This window comes from Ruditapes philippinarum, unplaced genomic scaffold (assembly GCF_026571515.1).
Source record: "Ruditapes philippinarum isolate M1 unplaced genomic scaffold, ASM2657151v2 ctg1164_1_1_1_1, whole genome shotgun sequence".
In the NCBI taxonomy this organism is placed as follows: Eukaryota; Metazoa; Mollusca; class Bivalvia; order Venerida; family Veneridae; genus Ruditapes; species Ruditapes philippinarum.
In genome coordinates, this window is record NW_026862141.1 from 5,664 (window position 1) to 28,796 (window position 23,133).

General features: G+C 32.3%; 1 protein-coding gene across 12 annotated transcripts in view; it reads left to right on the plus strand.

The window, feature by feature from the left end:
* Window positions 1–553: 553 nt before the first annotated feature.
* LOC132718075 (dual specificity calcium/calmodulin-dependent 3',5'-cyclic nucleotide phosphodiesterase 1A-like) overlaps window positions 554–23,133 on the plus strand; it is an 88,331-nt gene continuing 65,751 nt past the window's right edge. For 10 of the 12 annotated variants that reach the window (XM_060701692.1, XM_060701695.1, XM_060701698.1 and 7 more), the window contains exons 1-2: window positions 554–608; window positions 21,981–22,046. In XM_060701692.1, the coding sequence (XP_060557675.1) occupies window positions 569–608; window positions 21,981–22,046 (106 nt within the window). In that variant the 5' untranslated portion in view covers window positions 554–568. Of the gene's footprint in view, window positions 609–15,123; window positions 15,262–21,980; window positions 22,047–23,133 lie in introns of those variants that run through there. The other 2 variants (XM_060701693.1, XM_060701697.1) reach the window with 2 other exon arrangements.

Consider the following 23,133-nt stretch of genomic DNA (forward strand, 5'->3'; position numbering starts at 1 on the left):
CACATCCTTTATGGAGACAAAAGTTTCTCCATTCTCTAGAGAGAATATAGGGAAACATGATGAACTGATTTTTCCACAATAAAATATACAATTTTGGACCTAAGTTTGTGGTTTTGTTTCGCACATGTTTTTAAGTATATAAGTGTAGTTGAACACCTTATTATAACAACATGGTTGGAGACTAAATTATAAATGGACACTTGTTTGCTGGATTGATGTGACTGTAGTTATTGTATTATACAGTCTCTGCTGAACAATATTTACATTCCAGTCTGTCAATAACATACTTGCTGGAAAAAAATCAGATTGGGGGAAAAAAAAGAAAAATAGAAAATACAGATCGGGCAAAAATAACAGTGTTTTGATTGAAAAGAAAACTTAAATGAAAAAGTAACATTTTGGGGAAAAAAAGCAATTAATAGATAAAGACTTACAGGTTGAAAAAAAATACATTTAATTTAAAAAGAAGTTGATCCAGAAGAACTTGAAATTTACTGTTTCTGTTATTATATATGGATGTGAATGATTTCTTGTTGAAGAGGAACATTGAGGAATACAAGTTATAAGTATGCAAAGAGCACGCAAAGTATCTCGACCACCACAATATGGTGAGTTTTAATTTATGACACAAGTTTTATATCAGTCACATAAATGTGACTAAAATTGAGATTTATTTATGCTCTCATTAAGCCCTAGTAGCAATATTGTGGTACATATGTCACCAGATTAGAATGGGGACAGGTACTGTACATCCATGTTATCTCACATAAATGTATGGTTTACTGCAAATTTCCCCTACATCAAAAGTATAATTTATTTTGATTTTTTATCAAATTTCCCCTAAATCGAAAGTAAAATAAATGGTTGACGGTCAAACAGTTATGGTAACCTTACAAGATACAAAGGCCCGTGCTATCTAAGAAGCTGTTTTGTAATGGTTGATATAGCTTGAATTTAAAGTTTGCAAGTTTAAGTGTTTGTGTCCACTGTGTAGATTCAGAAGCATAAAAATTGCTGACAACTTATCTATTTACTAAATTTAAGAAAGGATTGATCAAAAAATATTTTTTTATCTATATACATTTATACCTTAATTTATAAGATCTTCACTGACATCTAGCCTAAGGATTCAGGAAAATAATAGTATACAGTGAGACAGCTGTCTTTATTTCAATAACTATCACCAGTTAAATCAGGTAAAATATTAGTAAATCTCAGTTCTCATGATTTCTTTTATATAGGAGACAAAAAACTAATTATGATTTGATGTGTTGAATCATTAATGTGCTTTGTAAAATAACAAAAAAATCAGCAAGGGTGGCAAAATCAATTGTCCATTTTGCCCAGATTGTCCCACAGCCTGTATGGGCAAGTGGAAATATTTAAGAATTTACAGTATAAATATTATACAGACAAGTTAAATAATGCATCGGATAAAAACAGGCAAGTAAGTCAAAATCTCATATTTATGTCATTGTGTACAATATCTCAAGTTTATATGTCATTCTGTGCAATAAACCTCATATTTATGATATTATGTACAGTGCCTTATGTTAATGTCATTGTGTGCAATGTCTCATGTTTATGTCATTGTTTGCAGTACCTCATATTTATGTCATTATGTACAGTACCTCAAATTTATGTCATTATGTACAATATCATATGTTTATGTCATTGTGTACAATATCTCATGTTTATGTCATTGTGTATAATATCTCATGTTTATGTCATTGTGTACAGTACATCATGTTTATGTCATTATGTACAGTACCTCAAATTTATGTCATTGTGTACAATATCTTATATTTATGTCATTGTATACAATATCTCAAGTTTATGTCATTGTGTACAATATCTCATGTTTATGTCATTGTGTACAGTACATCATGTTTATGTCATTGTGTACAGTACCTCATATTTGTATCATTGTGTACAGTACCTCATGTTTATGTCATTGTGTACAGTATCTCATGTTTATGTCATTGTGTGCAGTACCTCATGTCTATGTCATTGTGTACAGTACCTCATTTTTATGTCATTGTCTACAATATCATATGTTTATGTCATTGTGTAGAATATTTCATGTTCATGTCATTCTGTGCAATGTCTCATGCTTATGTCATTGTGTACAGTACCTCATATTTATGATATTGTATATAGTGTCTTATGTTTATGTCATTGTGTATATTACCTCATATTTATGGTATTGTATATTAGTGTCTTATGTTTATGTCATTGTGTGCAATGTCTCATGTTTATATCATTGTGTACAATATCTCATGTTTATTAAATTGTATACAATATCTCATGTTTATGTCATTGTGCACAGTATCTCATTTTTATGTCATTGTGTACAATATCTTATGTTTATGTCAATGTGTACAGTATTTCATGTTTATGTCATTATGTGCAGTATATCATGTTTATGTTATTGTGTACACTATCTCATGTTTATGTCATTGTGTTCAGTATATCATGTTTATGTTATTGTGTACAATATCTCATGTTTATGTACCGCCTCCGTGGTCGAGGGGTTAGAGTGGACGACTTCTCATCCAGTTACCTCTCTGAAGTGGGCTCGATCCCTGGGAGATGCTTTGGTAGTTTAGCACAGAGGAAGGTAGTCTAGTAGTGGTGTAACACTCCAGGAACAATGGTTAGGAAACAACCCGCCTATATGACTGAGAAATACTGTTGGAAAAAGGCGTAAAATGAAACGAACAAACATCATGTTTATGTCATTGTGTACAGTATCTCATGTTAATGTCAATGTGTACAGTATATCATGTTTATGTCATTGTGTACAGTGTCTCATGTTTATGTCATTGTGTGCAATATCTAATGTTAATGTCATTGTGTACAATATATCATGTTTATGTCATTATTGTGTATTTTGTTGACCTGTTTTTGTCATAATTGTGCAGAATATCATATGTTTATGTCATTATTGTGGTCTTTGGTATTAACATGCCCATGGCTAGTATATGAGTCCTTCTGATATAGGTCATTAGGTCAAAGGTCAAGGTCACAGAGACACTAAATGTAAAATCCTGGTCAAATCAATAATTTGAAAAGGAAAAAGCCTTGATTATTAAAACTGAATAGTTATTGATTATGGCCTCTTCACAACCCCAATATGTTCTGAAGACATTATAAATGTAAAAAATCAAGGTTCCAGTATCATGGTGATAAAATCTTGTCCAATCTATGACTTGAGAAGGAATAAACCTAAACTTAATAGGGATGTTACCCTTAAGCAGTAGATGACCCTTATATTTTGTGGTCATTAGGTCAAGGTCAAAATGACATTTAATGTGAAATCATTGTAATATACTTGAGTTTCTCACTCTAGTTTTCTGAAATTTATTAATTAAAATACTATTTTTACATTTTTTATATACATTACTTTTTAATAGTAGAAGGTAATTACTTTTGTATCTATATAATGTCACTGGTAATTATAGACAAATAAATTGGTGGCATCAGTGTCATATGGAAGTATTTCTAGTTATTCTTAAAACCCAATGAATTTATTTCAAGATCTGCAAGTCATCATACTGCAGATATGATTATGATAAACTCTTCAAATGATGAAACAATAACCCTTCTTTATTTGGCATAAAATGACTAAAAATGTGATGCCAACAAAAGCAAGACAAAAAAAAAGAACAATGCTTCATTGAACAGGGATTTAAAGCAAGACCATTGTTACCAGTAAATACTTAGAGGTTACATACCATCTAGAATTCTTTATCGAGTTTAACTATTGGTATTCAGTCTGATACTTGTAATAAAAGAGAAATTTAAGTAATTTCTGGTTACTTTATTAGCCGATTTTCCATGTTTGATTTCTCAAAAGACAGCAGTTATTTACCAATAAAATGTAAATAGGGAATTATTACAAAAATAATTGAATAATATCTTCAATTGTTGGCAGAATACAGTAAAATAAACTATAATTTGAAATGATTTGAATATTCAGTATAATTAATAAGAAAGACACAATCTCTACTGTGGTTTAAGTTCAGTTAGACTCCTAAACTTGGCTTGTCTTATCCCCCCCGGCAATGTTTAGGCATTTGCTAACATATCATTCTATAGTTTTAACCTTGTTCTACTGTATGCTACTAGAAATTTTTGTGAATGGAAGTTATTCTCAAATATTTGATTGTGCAAAAATTATTTCTTCTTAGGAAAACTTTATTCTATCATTTGCAAACACGTTTTTATACATGAATAAATTTGACTGTTCAGGCTCTGAGATTTTTTCTCATTGCATGTTTGTTTAAGTTTTAACAAATCATAATTTTATGTTTTAATGAAACAATATATGTGTGTTAAATAACACAATAGGTTATTCATATAACAAAAGAATGTTTCAAAATATGACAAAGAAATGTGTGATCAGGTCTTTATCAAACTAACAGAATTTATATTTCAAACAGTTATATATGTTAAATAATAAAAGTATGAAACAACTGAATAGGGGCCTCCGTGGCCGAGTGGTTAAGGTTGCTGACTTGAGATCACAGGTCCCTCACCGCTGTAGGTTCAATCCTCACTCGGGTCGAAATCTTTCATGTGAGGAAGCCATCCAGCTGGCTTACGGAAGGTTGGTGGTTCTAACCAGGTGCCCGCTCGTGCCTGAAATAATGCCCGAAGGGGCACCTGGGGTCTTCTTCCACCAATAAAGCTGGAAAAAAATCGACGAAAAATCTCGGCGGGACGCTCTAGGATGACCCGACTTGAGTGTACGGTCGCCCATATGGGCTTTCCGGCGGCGACCTTAAATAAACGCATTAAAAAAACAAAAAAAACAACAAAAAAACAACTGAATATATTGATTACAATAACGGCATAGTCTTAACATGTACCTGCGTAATTAACAGTGTTAAATTCAAGAAATCATATTTTTGCAAAAATTTCTGCATGCTAAAACTCCAATTTTTGACATTCGCAAAATTTTTGTGACGCATAAATATCCACTTATACAGTATCTAGAAGTCATTTGTCAGATAATTATTAAAATATTAGCATAGTTGATTCACCATACATCAGTCAACTGATCGCCAGTGTTTTCTAGGGAATAGAACTGATCATGATTTTAAAGGAAAGTATTTTAAAGACAACAAGCCCTTGAACAATAAGCATATATAATATGCCTTAAATAACAGTGTCATAAAGGGGACATAGGAAATCTTTTATTTACAATGTGACCACACAATAGATATTATGTATGCACGCAATAGCTGGTACATCTGCTGACAATAGTGGCCAAACAGTAGCTTATATATGGCAAGGGGATGCATTTTACATATGAAAGCATACATAATATACATCACATGTCCAAGTAATAGCTGTCACATGAGCATGTTATAGCCATAGTGGCCTCAGCCATTGTGGCCTCATTATATTGTCACATGTACACATACTAGCTTTTACATGCACACATTGTAAATAAAAAAACTTGAATGTCTCTTTTATGCCATAGTATTAAATAGAAAATATCTGAAAAACAAATTAATTCAACTTTTACTTTGATTTTTGTATCACTTGCTACAGAGTAGCTGCAATATATATTAGGATCATTTCTCACTTGTAAGTCCATCCATCACAAAATTTGTCCGGACTACTCCTTAATAACTATTAGTGCAATTTCATCCAAACTTACTGAAATGATCTGTCAGTCAAAGTGTGGCTATCTTCAGCATTTTCAAGTGCATTGACTTTAAAGCTTGGCCAGACCAATGTCTCAAAGTAGCACTGGTGTAAAAATAAGACATCTGGCCTGACCAATGTGATAAACTAGCATTGATGTAGAGATAAGACTAGCACTGGTGTAGAGATACAAAGCCATCTGGCCTGAACAATATGTTAAACTAGCACTAGTGTAGAAATAAGAAGACATTTGGCCTGATCAATGTGTTAAACTAGCAATGATATAAAGATAAGTAGACATCCAGTCTGATCAATATGTTAAACAAGCACTGATGTAGCGATAAGTAGACATCCCACCTGATCAATGTGTTAAACCAGCATTGATGTAGAGATAAGAAGACATCTGGCCTGATCAATGTGTTTAACCAGCATTGATGTAGAGATATGTAGACATCCAGCCTGATCAATGTTATAAAAGTCATTGATGTAGAGATAAGAAGATGTCCGGCCTGATCAATGTGATAAACTAGCATTGATGAAGAGATAAGTAGACATCCCACATGATCAATGTGTTTTAACCGGCATTGATGTAGAGATATGTAGACATCCAGCCTGATCAATGTTATAAAAGAGCATTGATGTAGAGATAAGAAAACATCTGGCCTGATCAATGTGTTAAACTAGCATTGATGTAGAGATAAGTAGACATCCAGCCCTATCAGTTTGTTAAACTAGCATTGATGTAGAGATAAGTAGACATCCAGCCCTATCAGTTTGTTAAACTAGCACTGGTGTAGAGATAAGAAGACATCTAGCCTGATCAAGGTGTTAAACTAGCATTAATGTAGAGATAAGTAGACATCAGGCCTGATCAATGTGTTAAACTAGCACTGATGTAGAGATAAGAAGACATCCAGCCTGATCAAGGTGTTAAACTAGCATTAATGTAGAGATAAGTAGACATCAGGCCTGATCAATGTGTTAAACTAGCACTGATGTAGGGATAAGAAGACATCTGGGCTGATCAAGGTGATAAACTAGCATTGATGTAGAGATTAGTAGACATCCAGCCTGATCAATGTTATAAACTAGCTTTGATGTAGAGATAGGTAGGCATCCAACCTGATCAATGTGTTAAACCAGCATTGATGTAGATATAAGTAGACAGTCAGCCTGATAAATGTGATAAACCAGCATTGATATAGAGATAAGAATACATTTGGTATGATTAAGATGATATTAAACTAGCATTGATGTAGAGATAAGACTAGCACTGGTGTAGAGATAAGCAGACATCTGGTCTGATCAACATGTTAAACTAGCACTGATGTAGAGATAAGACTAGCACTGGTGTAGAGATAAGCAGACATCTGGTCTGATCAACATGTTAAACTAGCACTGATGTAGAGATAAGACTAGCACTGGTGTAGAGATAAGCAGACATCTGGCCTGATCAACGTGTTAAACTAGCACTGGTGTAGAGATAAGACTAGCACTGGTGTAGAGATAAGCAGACATCTGGCCTGATCAACGTGTTAAACTAGCACTGGTGTAGAGATAAGACTAGCACTGGTGTAGAGATAAGAAGACATCTGGTCTGATCAACATGTTAAACTAGCACTGGTGTAGAGATAAGAAGACATCTGACCTGATCAATGTGATAAACTAGCACTGATATAAAGATAAGAAGACATCCAGCCTAATCAATGTGATAAACTAGCATTGATGCAGGGATAAGTCTAGCACTAATGTAGAGGTAAGAAGACATCAGGCCTGATCAATGTGTTAAACTAGCACTGATGTAAAGATAAGAAGACATCCAGCCTAATCAATGTATAAAATAGCATTGATGTAGGGATAAGAAGACATTCAGCCTGATCAATGTGATAAACTAGCACTGATGTAGAGGTAAGAAGACATCAGGCCTGATCAACATATTAAACTAGTACTGATGTAGAGATAAGAAGACATAAGGCCTAATCAATGTGATAAACCAGCACTGATGTAGAGATAAGAAGACATTCAGCCTGATCAATGTGATAAACCAGCACTGATGTAGAGATAAGTCGACATCAGGCTTGAACAACATGTTAAACTAGATAAGAAGACATCTTGCCTGATCAATTGTTCATTTCTTATGTAGTTTATGCTAAGATAAGCAATTTATTTCTAGTTGATTGTCCAATAGATTTTATGTCAACTTATTTGTGCCCATTATTTCTTAATGTTTTGTTTTCCCAGTATGGAAAATGGGACAAAGTCTTTGTTTGTTAATCTGTCAATTATATTGTAATGTCCAGTATACATATTTGTGTACTTGCAGTGTCCATATAAAAATAGTTGAAAACATTATTATTGTTTGTCATTTAAAAGGAGCTCTGCTCAGGTTCAAAGACCCAAAAGAAAATGAAATTCTTACCAAGGTCAACTGGGGCACTTAAAATGGAAAGAATATATGAAGGAAATATGCTTAAAAGTTATGGTCAGAATTTAAACCACCTAACCCTCATGGTTGTTATTCAGATCAGAGCAGACACAATGGATGACATTCCAGGAAGTTTGCAGCCAGTTAGCTAGGTTATGTTGACTCAGATACCTTTCTTGTAGGAAAGTCACCATTATGATCATGGCTGTCTCTGTTTGAGACAATATAAAATGATATCAACAATAATGATTGTCAATTTAATACAGTTATAATAAACAAAATATATATAATAGTCTCACAAAAACCACATCTATTTTAGAAGTTTTGATGCCAAAACATGTTATAGATTGTACATAAATTTTCAGTTATTGTTTAAGTATATTGATTTGTAATTAAATAGGTTCATATTGGGCCAATTCTTCGAATATTTCAATATAAAAGAGTATAAAATTGTTTTAGGATGTTAAAATCTTATATAAAATGCTCCTTTCACTTAGATAGAAAAAATTGTTTATAAGAAAAAGTAAAGAAAAAGAGTTTACACAAGTCACTTGTTTGATTACATCTAACAAATATAATTACTGCCAGTATATAGATACATGGACACAATATTAGAGTGAAGTATATATTATTTCCCGAGGGAGCAGGCATGATTAAATGGTGGGAATGTTAGAATGAAGCCTGCAATTACAGCCTGTCACCTACAGCTGCACTCACTCCACCTCCTAGAATGGACATACCATGTATATTTGTCAAGATGTCAATCCGACTGACACACGTTCACATTTGCCATTAATCAAATGAGATTATTTGAGTTGTTGTTTTTTTTATGAGAGATTCTAAATGACATTGAATGGATTAATTTAGATATCTGAGACCTTCAGGGCCAAGTGGTTAAGGTCTAAGGCTTCTTCTCTGAGTTTTAACTCACGATGGTGGGGTTCAAATCCTGCCATGTGTGAAAATATACACATACTTAAGTGGCTATAGGACAATAAGATAAAATAGATTTCGTCATTTATTCAGTAAGCTATTATGTGGCTTCTCTTTCTCTTACATGGCTAGAACAATAGGGAGAACAAAAGGTTAGCCACATAAGTACCAAAATTTAAGGATGTGTGTATGGGGCAATTTCACAAAATATCTCTGTCTATTTTCCTTGAAACATTGTAGGAATATTTATATGAATAGGGGGATGATGATCAACATGTTTCATATAAATCCATACAGTAGTTATTGCCCTTTGTAACTTCAAAAATTGGTAAATTGCCATATTGAGCCATATTTTACAAGCTGTTGATCACATTGTAATTTAACTCAGCAAGAATGTATATAATAGTAAGTCAATGTTGTTCATGAAATACTATCAAATTCTTAATTATGTCAACATACACATTGTGTTATTTATAGATTTGAGTCAGGAACATTGTATTTTATGAACATATTACATTTATTTCAAATGTTTTGAAATGTTAGGTTTTGAAATTCGTGTGAAAGAATTGACTGATATTGGCATAAGAACTTCAGGAAGTGATATAAACAAATGGTCCCCAGTATTGACAATAAATTTACCAATGTTTATGCAAATGATTTTCTTTGAAACAATTGTCATATTTTCATTATCTAAGTAATGCTTTATCAGATTATTTGTAACAGATTCTCATTTGTAACTGTATGTTAAAGTCATAATACAATCAACCAACAATGACACTTATTCTTTATCCAGATCTTCCTTATGAATATTACTAAGAGTGTCATTCAATGCTATACATTCATATCACAGTCAATGCTGAGAGAACAGTAAGATATTATAATAGACCTCAGCATCCCCTGGGATTTTCATAGGAAAACAAATGGACATGTGCCAGCACTTTAAATTACCCAATTATTGCTATGTGTCCAGCTATCAATCTCAAATCACTGACCTTATACTCTCACAGTTTTCTGGGTAAAATGATACTGTTGAAACAGTATTTTCTGATTGTCTCTTCCACTTTATAATGTTCAATATAATCATTATATGTAACTTTGTAGTATCCTTGATAATGGGGTCAACATCCTAACACAGAATCACTTAACTTAAATGAATTCTTTTTTTATTTATTACTAGGATCTGTCCTGCTTTGAATTTTACAATATAAAGCAGATGAAATTTAAGATTTGTCAGGTTAGGCAAGTTATTAATGAAAGGGACTCCACTGTGGTCCATAACATTTGGAATTCTAACATAAGATCTATTGGTGCATATGAAATGAAAAATTATACAACAGATAAAACAGAAATATGCTCAGTATGAAATTGAAAATCAATTTTTATCAATTCTCAGGAACAATTTGAGTTTTAAGTGTTTAAATGCTTTCCAGATACCGTATAAGTACTTTAATTTCTGCGGGCTTAATATTCTGCGATTTTTATTAAAATAAGGGGTTTTAAATTTCTGCGTATCTTATTTCTGCGGTGTCATCATTCTCGCATTTATGTTTTTTATTTCTGCGTTTTAATTTAGATATTTTTACAAAATTAACCCATACAAATAGACAACATTTCAAGATTTGTTGATGTAACATGTACATTACTTCCGGTAACCATGCAGATGACTTATAATGTGTTTCATCATAATCATCATGTATCGGTATATAAACGTTAATAAACAAAAATCAACAACGTGCGTTTATTAATGACAACAATTAACTGTAATACTGCATGTGTATAAATATGTAGTGTGAAAAATAAACAATGGTAAAATTGCACGTAAACACAAGATATTGTGTACAAATACAAAAGGGTATGTTTATTGCACCCGTCACACTATAAAAGTTTTATTTTACAAAAAAAACAAAAAAACTTAGGGTGAGCGAAAATCATACAAACATGATATTTATTTAAACAGAAAGAACAAGTAAAGTAACTTTTTTTCTAATATATTATTCATGACAGATACATAAAGAAACATATCTATAAAAGCCGATAACTCTACAGGGTAATGTAATTATACAGTACCGGTAGTTGACATATTCCGACATAGACATATGGAAAGGCTTAATTTTCTGCGGTTTTTAAATCTGCGGTGTCGTTACGAACCGCAGAAATAGCAGAAATAAAGTTCCCGCAGAAAAAAGTACTTATACGGTCATTTTGAGCAATAAAAATTATTATTCAGGAAATTGTCTGAACCAACATGGTATAGTACACAAATCTTGAAGAAATAAATTCTTGTCTACCAGTTACACAAGCCCATGTATTAATATTATGAACTGTGTAATCTGATCCTAACCAGAATATATTTTTCCCTCCTTTTTTGACAATGTTCAACATCTGAATAATTTTTGAATTTCACTGATAATTTAAGCATTCTTTGTTTCTTGCTTCTTCCATGACAAATATTCCCATGCATTATAGCTGGTAAAAGGGTGTTTTCTTTTTGACTATTTAACCAAAAGAAGTTAAAGTAGATTACAAACAGGTAAATTATCTGGTGCTCATAGTCACTCTTGTGAAGACTCTACCAGTTAGCTTGGAAGAATTTGAGGTTGAATCGAGAAAAGAATGTTGGCTATTTTGTTTCTAGAAAATGTACCTCTTGACCAGGTTTTTACTGTAAAAGTGCACCTATATATAGTCTGATTTTATAGACCTGTCAATTATGAATACATTATAGCACTCATTTAAATATTCAATACCACTGTAGTTTACGAGAATAGTTATGGAGTAATTATATAACTAATGTTTTGAAAAGTCACACCAGCTTAATATATAGGTTGTCGTCACATCCACAAAAGCACTATAGGTTAAGTGATTGCCTAATATGTGAGAAGTCTATGGTTGGATCCCTTACTGTTGCCGTTGTTTTAGACTAACATGTTCCCTTTCTTTATTTTTGCAGTATAGTTTAATGGAAATGGCCGAGTGCTTGCAATATTGTCTACACGGATATGAAGCAACTTAGAAACACTGTTTTGTCTCGATTTGTATTTTGTTTTATGGCATTGAAATGAAATTTATTGATATTGTAACTTGAATATATTTTGAATATATTAATTCTTAATCTATGTTATCTAAAAAGAGTATAGATTTTAACAAAATAAGTGCAAAACATATTAAAAACAAAACAAACAAATTTGACTTAAACTTTATAGAAAATAAAGTTCTAATTACCTCCCTTTATTAACATGAAATGTAAATTGGTTATATCTTTACATATAATTCTTTTTGGAATTTACAATATTGATAAATCTTCATTTGAGCATTATATTTATGATATAAAACCATAAAAAAATTGAGTTACATGATCTTTAAAAACAATCATAGCTTCAATAATGTTGTAAATAAAAATAAGAAAATTCATGGACCTAACCTTTCTGTATCTAATTACAACATGTGGGACATATAGACATTTACCCTATTGGCTAAAATGCTGAGCACACAAATTAAATTAAATTGCATCTTACTGTGTAGATCTGGTGGACCTTACTGAAAATCTATCGGAGATTAATATGTTGTCTGTATTGACTGAATAATCAGTATGCAATTGACAGGTTAAAAAATCAAACAGTAATAGTAATCAAAAATGTAATTGTACAAATTTCTTGATCACATAGAATAATTTTGACCTAACATCACTTTTTAATTTGAATGACATTACTGTCTAATTTGGCTGACTTACTGTTGTTAGTGTATGATTATGATTATGAATAACTTGATGTAAGCTTTCAGAATTATTTTATGTCTCCTGTCAGTCTTTTATCTTAATTTACTGACAGAATTTTCTCTCCCAGACAAAATTACATTTGACCAAACCTTCATACACATATTATTCCTTAGATGACCGTCTTTTAAATTTCTTGAAATACTACAAGTCTGATTGTCATAGCAACCAAAAGGAAACACTTACAAAATCCACTTTTCAAAATTGCTGGACAGATTTCTGGGAAAGGATTCTAAACAAAATTTGATGACATTATTTTGATCTGTCAATAAAAATATGTTCCTCATATAGATTGATTTTTATCCAAACCTTAAAATATTCTTCATGAAGAAGACGGAACACAAAGGATATAATAAATATATATCATTATAAGTGATGGAAAATAAGTTGATATAAGTTAGAAGTATTAACACAAAGAAGCTGTAAGAGAAAATAGCAGGGTTCATTTATATTAGGTTAATGCCAGTATTTGCCTGTTAATTTCCAGCAGAAGATACTGTGATCCTTTTGTCTAGTAAAAAATACATGCTGTAAATATGTCACCAACATTGTGATTTATTGCCTATTATTCACACAATTCCATCTGTGATTTTGTAATTAAAAGTTGTAATGAGTACATCAAGCTGATCTGTAGGACATCATTGAGGTTACAGGACAAGTTGAAGTTATTTAGAGATATGCCAAGGTTATAGGATGGGATATGAGTAAAGGGTATGTTGAGGTTTAATGTGACATGATGAGGTTAAATGTGGAGACATGATAAGGTTAAATGTGGAGACATGATGAGGTTATATTGGTTGAATATAAAAGACATGATGAACATGATGAAGTTAAATGTGGAGACATGATGAGGTTATATGTGAAGACATGATAAGGTTGAATATAAAAGACATGATGAACATGATGAAGTTAAATGGGAAGACATGATGAGGTTAGATGTGAAAACCCGATGAGACTATATCTGGAGGCATGCTGAGGTTAAATGTGAAGACCGTAATGAGGTTATAGGGCATATTAATGGTCCTGCATGCTTTAATTTAGGCTGTTACCACATTTTAGTGAAATTTTATATATGTATATGATTATGCTTCTAAAACAATTTTCGAACATCAAAGACTATGTAAAATATGTACTGCAAATATTTGTCCACATTATATGTAATCATTAAAATATATGCATTCAATTCTTATTGAAAAAATTGACTTAGACTTTAAAGAAAATAAATTTCTAATTACCTCCCTTTATTAACATGAAATGTAAATTTGGTAATATCTTTACAAATAATGCTTTTTGGAACTTACAATATTGATAAATCTTCATTTGAGCACTATATATATGATATAAGACCATAACAAAATTGCGTTGCAGGATCTTTAAGGCTTTAAGAAAACACATGAGAAAACTTTTGGTAGTTACATGTTATATTGGGATGCTACCAACAGTAAACAGTAACCCTTGTAACTTCCTTACAACCTACCCGATCATTTATCAATCAACAGTGCAGTCAGTTTACATATAAATGTCAATAGTATGTAAATATGGACTTACCATATAGAGGGTTGTTTTGTTAGGAATTATATTCAATGTATTGTAATATATTAAATGTATTGTTATATTAATGAACGGAGCTTTCATTTTAAGTTATCTATTTTGCTATGTTTTGTTTTCTATGCAAAACTTTGATTTGATTTTTGTCAACAATTTTCAACAATTAATTTCATGCTAGTTCACTTATAACATTCCTACAAGTAACCTTTATTTCATTCTTCCCTTCCTGACCAGTTTTCTGTCCAGTTGGCCTGTATTAATTATGCTGCATTGTTTGCTCTTACATATTATCTCAAAGTCTGACATACGAAGGTTCTTTATTCTTGATCTCAAGCTTTGACTGTTAATTATAAAACCTATGTCACATGTATAGACCTTAAAAGGACAGCTGGTTTATTATTGAACACCATCAAAGTTTTAAACAAGTGTTCAAGTATTTTTTACACCAGTTCAGCTGTTTAAGCATAAACTTCTGTTACCAAGTGGTCAGTCTAAAACAATCATGAAAGTTTATGGTGTCACACACACTGTTGACACTTTATTTCTACACATACTAAACAAGAATCAATAGTTTGAGAGATTTGTTTGTTAGCGCTGAAGTTAGGTATATACTTGTTGTAAGCAGCTTGCTATATTATGCAAGCAGTGCCCTATTTAGCATTAAATACAAACAAATTTTGTTTCTGGCATTAAGCAGACTGTTTGGGGAGGCTAAAGACAAATTGGGATAGAAGATTATTGATAGTTATTTCCAACATTTGGCGGGGACTTTATAACGGGCTTTCTAACGGTATTGGAAATCAGTGTACACTTGGAATAGTGTTGCTGTAATAATTGGATAGAAAAAGTTTAGAACATTAATGTCATTGATTGTTGTCAGATTATTTTGGACTTGAAGATATGAATCTATCCAGTGATAAATGGTGTAAGTTATATCTTTTATATCTTATCCTCATATTGTTTTAAGATAGTATTAAAACTTCAAATGTTAATAAAGTGTGTATCTTTTTATACATTTATTTGTTATATTTATTTTCTTATCTATCATTTTCTTGGACACAAATAACATGGTACATTTACACATTTTAAAATTCTATATAGCGTGAAATAGTTTGCCAAAATGTTTCACTCTCTAATAACAATGATAAATGACTGTTGCTAATAAATTGTCAATGTAAATACAATGATTGCATTGCCCTACTTATTGTCCAGTAATTTTGGTTATATCCTAGCACTTGCCCCATCTTGGTGATTATCCTAGCACTTGCCCTGTCTTGGTGGTTATCCTAGCACTTGTCCCATCTTGGTGGTTATCCTAGCACTTGCCCTGTCTTGGTGGTTATCCTAGCACTTGCCTTGTCTTGGTGGTTATCCTAGCACGTGCCTTGTCTTGGTGGTTATCCTAGCACTTGTCCCATCTTGGTGGTTATCCTAGCACTTTCCCTGTATTGGTGGTTATCCTAGCACTTGCCCCATCTTGGTGATTATTCTAGCACTTGCCCCGTCTTGGATACTATCCTAGTACTTGCCCTGTCTTGGTGGTTATCCTATCATTTTCCCTGTATTGGTGATAATCCTAGCACTTGTCCATCTTGGTGATAATCCTAGCACTTGCCCTGTCTTGGTGGTTATCCTAGCACTTGCCCTGTCTTGGTGGTTATCCTAGCACTTGTCCTGTCTTGATGGCAATTATAGCACTTGCCCCATCTTGGTGATAATTCTAGCACTTGCCCCAACTTGGTGGTAGTCCTAGCCATTGTTTACCTGTTAATTATGTACAATGTTTAGAACAATCACATAAATTGGTATATAACATAAATTGGTATATAACATGAATTGGTATAAGATAAATGGTTATATAAGATAACTTCTTTTTAAAATGTTATCAAAAACTCCATTCTAAAGGATAATCTTGAAAAAAGTTAGGTCAAAGAACTCTTGATTTAAATTTTGTTCTCAGAAACATTGATGTCTTGATAAATATTGGTAATTTGTGGGCAGACTTCACATAAAATGCAATGTAATAAGATCATGACTTCAAAAGAATTTTTGCTTCAAGTGATCTGTTAATTATGTAAACACTGTTAAGCAAAGTGTCACACTACACAAGTGTCCACAATTATAAGATGCAGCACATTTACACAATTAAGCTTTAGATTTATTTATTTCAAAGAAATTTAAGTAGTTAACTGTTTTTTATGTCAGTCCCTGCTGAAGTTTTGTAATTGAGTTGCCAAGCTTTGAATTCGGATCAGTCCTTTTCAGGGATGTCAATATGAGAATACAAATATTGAGGTACCAACAGTATAGAGCTTAGTCAGGCTACACAGATGTGCAGGCTGGCCTTGCTCAAAGGCTGTTCACTTCCAGTTCCAGCAGATAAGGGTTAAAATATATAGCAAAGTCTCTAAGGCCATATATTACAGGACTGGTTCTATCTAAAGCCAGATATCTAACACCAGAAAAGACAGGTTCCATCTAGGGCCAGATATGACAGGTACTATCTAAAGCCAGATATGACAGGTTTTATCTAAGACCAGATATGACAGGTTGTATCTAAGACCAGATATGACAGGTTGTATCTAAGGCCAGATATGACAAGTTTATGTAAGGCCAGTTATGACAGGTTTTATCTAAGACCAGATAATTCAGGTTCTATTTAAAGACAGATATGACAGGTTTATCTAAAGCCAGAAAAGACAGGTTTAACTAAGGCCAGATATGAAAGGTTGTATCTAAGACCAGATATGACAGGTTTTATCTAACCAGATATGAGGGGTCCTATCTAAGGCCAGATATGACAATTCTATCTAAGGCCATATATTAGAGGTTGTATCTAAGACCAGATATGACAGGTTGTATCTAAGGCCAAATATGACAGGTTCTATCTAAGACCAGATATGACAGGTTGTATCTAAGACCAGATATGAGGGGTTCTATCTAAGGCCAGATATGACAGGTTTTATCTAAGGCCATATATTACAGGTTGTATCTAAGACCAGATACGACAGGTTTTATCTAAGGCCAGGTATCTAAGGCCAGATAAGACATGTTCTATCTAAGGCAAGGTATGTCAGGTTCTATTTAAGGCCAGATATGACAGGTTTTATCTAAGGCCAGGTATCTAAGGCCAGATAAGACGGGCTCTATCTAAGGCCAGGTTTGACAGGTTCTATGAATCAATCTCTTAAAGGACTCTTTGTTGATTTAACTAGAAGCTAGTTAGAATATTCTCTTGTTCGCCTGCCTACCTAATTCAGTTTTGGAGGGCATTGGACTTATAATCTAGGGTTCACTCAGGTTCGATCCTCAGGCTAGGTGTGAAATTTCTCGTACATTATGGTTATTTGTCTCTCACTGCTGACTTAGAAATCACGTGAGATTAGTTGTCAGACACTTGCAAGAAATTGGTAATTACTGGTAAGTAATCCAGGAAAACTGGTTTGGCGGATTAACCACAAGATCATGACCAAAAGAAAGTTAAAAATAGTGTAAAAAACCAGACAAACAAACAAAAACATTAAGAATATAGAGTATAGAATTACCACATATTTCATTCATGTATCATTTCTATAATGTTTTCATAAGACTTTTAAGTCTTCAACTATTCTAAGCATCTATTATTTTCCTCTTATTCTTTTACATTTTCAACTATCTCATTTACTTATATGTCTTCTGTGGCAGTGGTTTCTAAATTGTCTAAAGCTCAGAACTGTTACTTTTGTCTGTAATTTCAGCTTTCATAATTATATAAAATTATGTTAAAGTTGTCTTTAAACTTCATTCACTGTTAGTTAAAAGGTTCGTGTAACTGGGTTACATAAAAGCTAAGTCAGATAAATCAAATTCAAGAATGAAACAATCAAAGTGTTTAAAAACTTTTTTTCTGGTTACAGTTTGCACTTTAACACCACACTTGTCACCTTAATACAGCACATTTTTCTGTGACATCTAGACATCTATTATCATTTTGATATTTATTGATACTTATATCCACTAGTTGTCATATTGACCTTGGCAAATTATTCTTGTGGCATTAGTTTTGTTTGTTTATACAAATTTATTTTAGTTTGATTGTGTTGAAAGCTATAAGCTTAAATTGAAACACTCTTGAATAATTATGTTCCACAAACTAACCAGTACTAAATAGCAATGAGTGTAATGTTTCTTTGCTTAATGAAACAATGACTTGCTCCTAACGGGGTCTGAACCCACATGGCATTAAATTACTAGTGTGGCGTGTTAACAACTTGGCCACCCAACCCCACATGTGAGGCATTCATGTCACATGCTCAATTAACCCTTTTCCTCATGAGCATATTGTGAAAAATGGCCGTTTTCATTGAAAAGCCTCCTGTTACAAGTTCAAACTGCTATGAAACTATGAAAAATGCTTCAATACTAATCAAACTTGGCACAAATGTTGACTGGACCATTGCCTTTGTAACGACATGCTCAGTCTTAAATTTCCTGTTACCTAGCAATGAGGGGACATCTCAAAATTGCCAAAAATCACTGTTTTGCGTTGATTTTTTCCATCAAAATTGATTTCAAAGTGCTGCAACTTCTCAATGGATTGAGATAGAGTCAAAGGCTTTGCAGCGTTGGTTACACATTACCTTATGATTGACCTGGGATCATTTTTAGCCTCTCACAATTCCGAATTTTTTTTGGGCCCCTGATGTACCTTCTTGATAGGGGGCAGCGCCGAAAAAGTGATCACTTTTTTTAGCAACATTTCCAAAACGAAAAACAGTGTTTTTGGCCTAAATATGGTAATTTTTCACTTTTTGAGGTCTCAAAAAAAGGGGGGGGGGGGGGGGGGGGTCGAAAAAGCAGTAAAAACACATCTATATGAAGTCTTGAAAGCTTTTGAAGCTGTCAACATTGTAATCTGTACTTTATTACATAATATTGCCTGTTCTAGTGAACATATTTTTTTGTATTCTATATATTTCTGTTTTGAAATTGATTTAAGGGGTAAATTTGACCATGGGTAATGCATTACCTCCACTTTGAAGAGTATTCAAATAGGCTAGAATCGCTTGTAAACTACATTGAAATTGAAGGGCGTGGGTTCAAACCCCAGACGGGGCAACTTTTTTTTTCTTTCTTTTTTTCTTTTTAACATTTTTTATGTATCTCCTTGATCCCTTATGGAAGAAAAAAAGTTTGATTTAAATTATATAATTATTTTAGGTAATTTTTTTGCTAAATAATGCCAAAATTTATAGCAAATATGATACCAGATACAGTGTATTTTCAAAGTTTGATAAAATAAAAACTACACGGTAAAAGTATTTTATATTTCACATGATCAACTAAAATACCTTTGAAAAAATTTAGGCAAACTTTGAAAACAGACCCTCATTTCGATAAATTTTAGGGATAATTTGAATAAGGCATTTTAGATAGGGAAATGGTAAAATAAGTGTTAAAAGTGGGTGGGGTAGGGTAACATTTTTATACATATTAAGAACATTTTGTTTAGAAACAAACATTTTGCTTGTGTAATGTGTTACCTGAATGTTATTATTTGTTTCTTAACAATGAGCAATAGAAAAACATTTTTAATAATGATGATTTTACAGATTATTTACAGTTTCCTCATTTCTGAAAATAAGCCCTTCTAATGGCAAAGTCTTAGTTCAGAAATATATCCATAACTCATAAACCACACGGTAAATTTTATTTAAATTTTGCATATAGGTGACCTTGAAGACATATAACTGTCCTATGTTGTCAATTTTACAGTTCCTTATGGTGCCCATTACCCATGGTCTACCTTAAAATGGATTATTAACGGAATGAAAAATTTAGGCAGCTGACAATATAATTTGGTGACAGCTTGCACAAAACTGCCCTGCATATTATTTTGAAATTACATTATGGTATTTTATTAAATGACAACACTTTTAGGAGACATAGCTAGTTAAATAATATGAAGAAAGTTTATGTTAGAAATCAATGTTCTTTATTTATGACAGTGCTGCTTCAAGCAATGAAAAATAGTACATTTGTTTTTACATTAAAATTTAACTTGAATAGAAGACATGATTAGCTCCTCCTGGTGAGTTGTCAGCAGCCATGAGAAACTACTCCAGGTCTTCTTGTACAATGATAATTCTTTCTCTGCTATGTACCAAGAAACAAAATCTTTTTAGATGTATTGATACCAACTTTCAATAGATTCTGTTTCAAACAATATTTCATGTTTTATTTTCCATTAAATTAATTTTCTTGCAGTAACAATACTTTTAATATTGAATTCTGTGATGAATTGCCCACAAACAATATTGTAGATACTGTTCTGAAAGCTTGTTAAAGATCAATTACAAACAAATTGAAGAAAATTGAAGTAATTCATTGTTCCCTGTAAAAATGGAAATTTGATCAAAGCCATGATTGAAGAGGCAAACTTAATTTAAATACTTTATAATAAGATATATATAACTATATATAATTATATATGTTTTTACAGAAATAATACCAGTTTCACCACTGAAATACATTTATGCACTTTATTCCCTATATATGTTATATTATAATAATAAAAAGAAATCATTAAAAAAACAATCTTTGTCAGTTTTTGTTATAATTTTTAAGAAAATTATTCTTAGCAAGATTGGTCAAATAATTATGTTGTTTTCGTGCCAAATAGTATTCATCTTATGGCGTTTGGTAGTTTCCCAGTGTACCTAGGTGGGGGAAAAAGAAATTACGAATCTTATTGTAAACTCAGATAGCCATTACTCAATCACAATGAATAATGATTATAAACATGGAACATAGGGCACTTTGTAATTTCTGTATTGTACAGTAGGTAATTTATCAGTCAGTGATTGGAACATTTATTTTAGTGGCTTCATATTTTCATTCAGAGTTAGGAAATATTGTATAATACTTGATTGATGATTTAAGAGAGAGACAATATGAAGAAATATTTGGAAATTTTCATCTAATACAATACACAAACTGTAGAGGAAAACTACTATTTTTGAAACATTAACATCACAGCATATTGTTATATCAGTAAAAATTACAAACACTCAAATATTTTCTCTGAGACGTGTAATTTTGTGTGCCTTGAATTGCTCTCAAATGATGCTGTATTGTATAACGAATAAGAAGATTGTTCGTAAAGACTTAATTAAGAAGAAAGAAGAAGCCATAAACCCTAAAGCTACTTACAATACCAACAACAAAACAAATATTCACATACATGCTCATTATATTTTCTTTTTGACCGGCATTTTTTTTGTGCTGTTCTTTGTATAATATGTTTTTGATAAGGTCTTATATAAATGAATTTAATCACCTTGTAGAAGAAATCGATGTGTATCCAGTTACTGTCTTTGTCTCACATTGTCTCAAGGGAGATTATCCCATTCAGCGCATTCAGCGTGTGGTACGAGATGTGAGATATTTTTATTCTTTTATGTCATTGATATGATAAGATTAAAAACTTGCTTCTTTTTCTATCGCATGTATTATTCAAGTAATTTCTATTTTTCTATAGTATAGAAATGATTGGTTTCTTTAGAACTGTTGTCAGCAGGACCTCCCTATTTTAGCTTCAAGAAAAGTTGTTTTGTTTCCATAGAAAACATTTTTTATAGTTTTTATATTATTTTATTATTTCAGTGGCTAATCCACCTGAAAAGTCCAAAGATGACAGTAATCTTACATCACGTAATGGACAATTAGCTCGTAAGTATTATTCTTATTAATTTTACCCAGAAAACTCTTAATTTTTTTTTACTGTCTCAAAACCATCTTTAGTTAACACAATGACGCCATATCAAAATAAGATTGATGGTTTCTTTCTCCCTCTATATACATTTTACAGACAAATTAGACAGAAATCATTTTTCAACACATTTCAACATGGTTTTGTCTTTGGAGACCTCTACTGACTTCTGTGGCTGTAATAACTTTTGTATCTGCAACTCTAACTCACTTATATGACGACATAGGTCTGGTGAACGATGTATTTGCAACTGAAGCAGTTAATTTATTATGAGGGCATAAGTCTGGTGAACGATGTATTTGCTACTGAAGCAGTTATATGAGGGCATAAATCTGGTGAATGATCTATTTGCTACAGAAGCACTTATATGAGGGTGAACGATGTATTTACTACTAAAGCAGTTATATGAGGGCATAAGTCTGGTGAATGATGTATTTGCAACTGAAGCAGTTATATGAGGGCATAAGTCTGGTGAATGATGTATTTACTACTGAAGCAGTTATATGAGGGCATAAGTCTGGTGAACTATGTATTTGCTACTGAAGCAGTTATATGAGGGCATAAGTCTGGTGAACCATGTATTTACTACTGAAGCAGTTATATGAGGGCATAAGTCTGGTGAATGATGTATTTACTACTGAAGCAGTTATATGAGGGCATAAGTCTGGTGAACGATGTATTTACTACTGAAGCAGTTATATGGGGGCATAAGTCTGGTGTGAACAATGTATTTACTACTGAAGCAGTTATATGAGGGCATAAGTCTGGTGAATGATGTATTTTTCTACTGAAGCAGGTACAGTATATGAGGGCATAAGTCTGGTGAACGATGTATTTACTACTGAAGCAGTTATATGAGGGCATAAGTCTGGTGAACAATGTATTTACTACTGAAGCAGTTATATGAGGGCATAAGTCTGGTGAACGATGTATTTACTACTGAAGTAGTTATATGAGGGCATAAGTCTTGTGAACGATGTATTTACTACTGAAGCACTTATATGAGGGTGAACAATGTATTTACTACTGAAGGAGTTATGTGAGAGC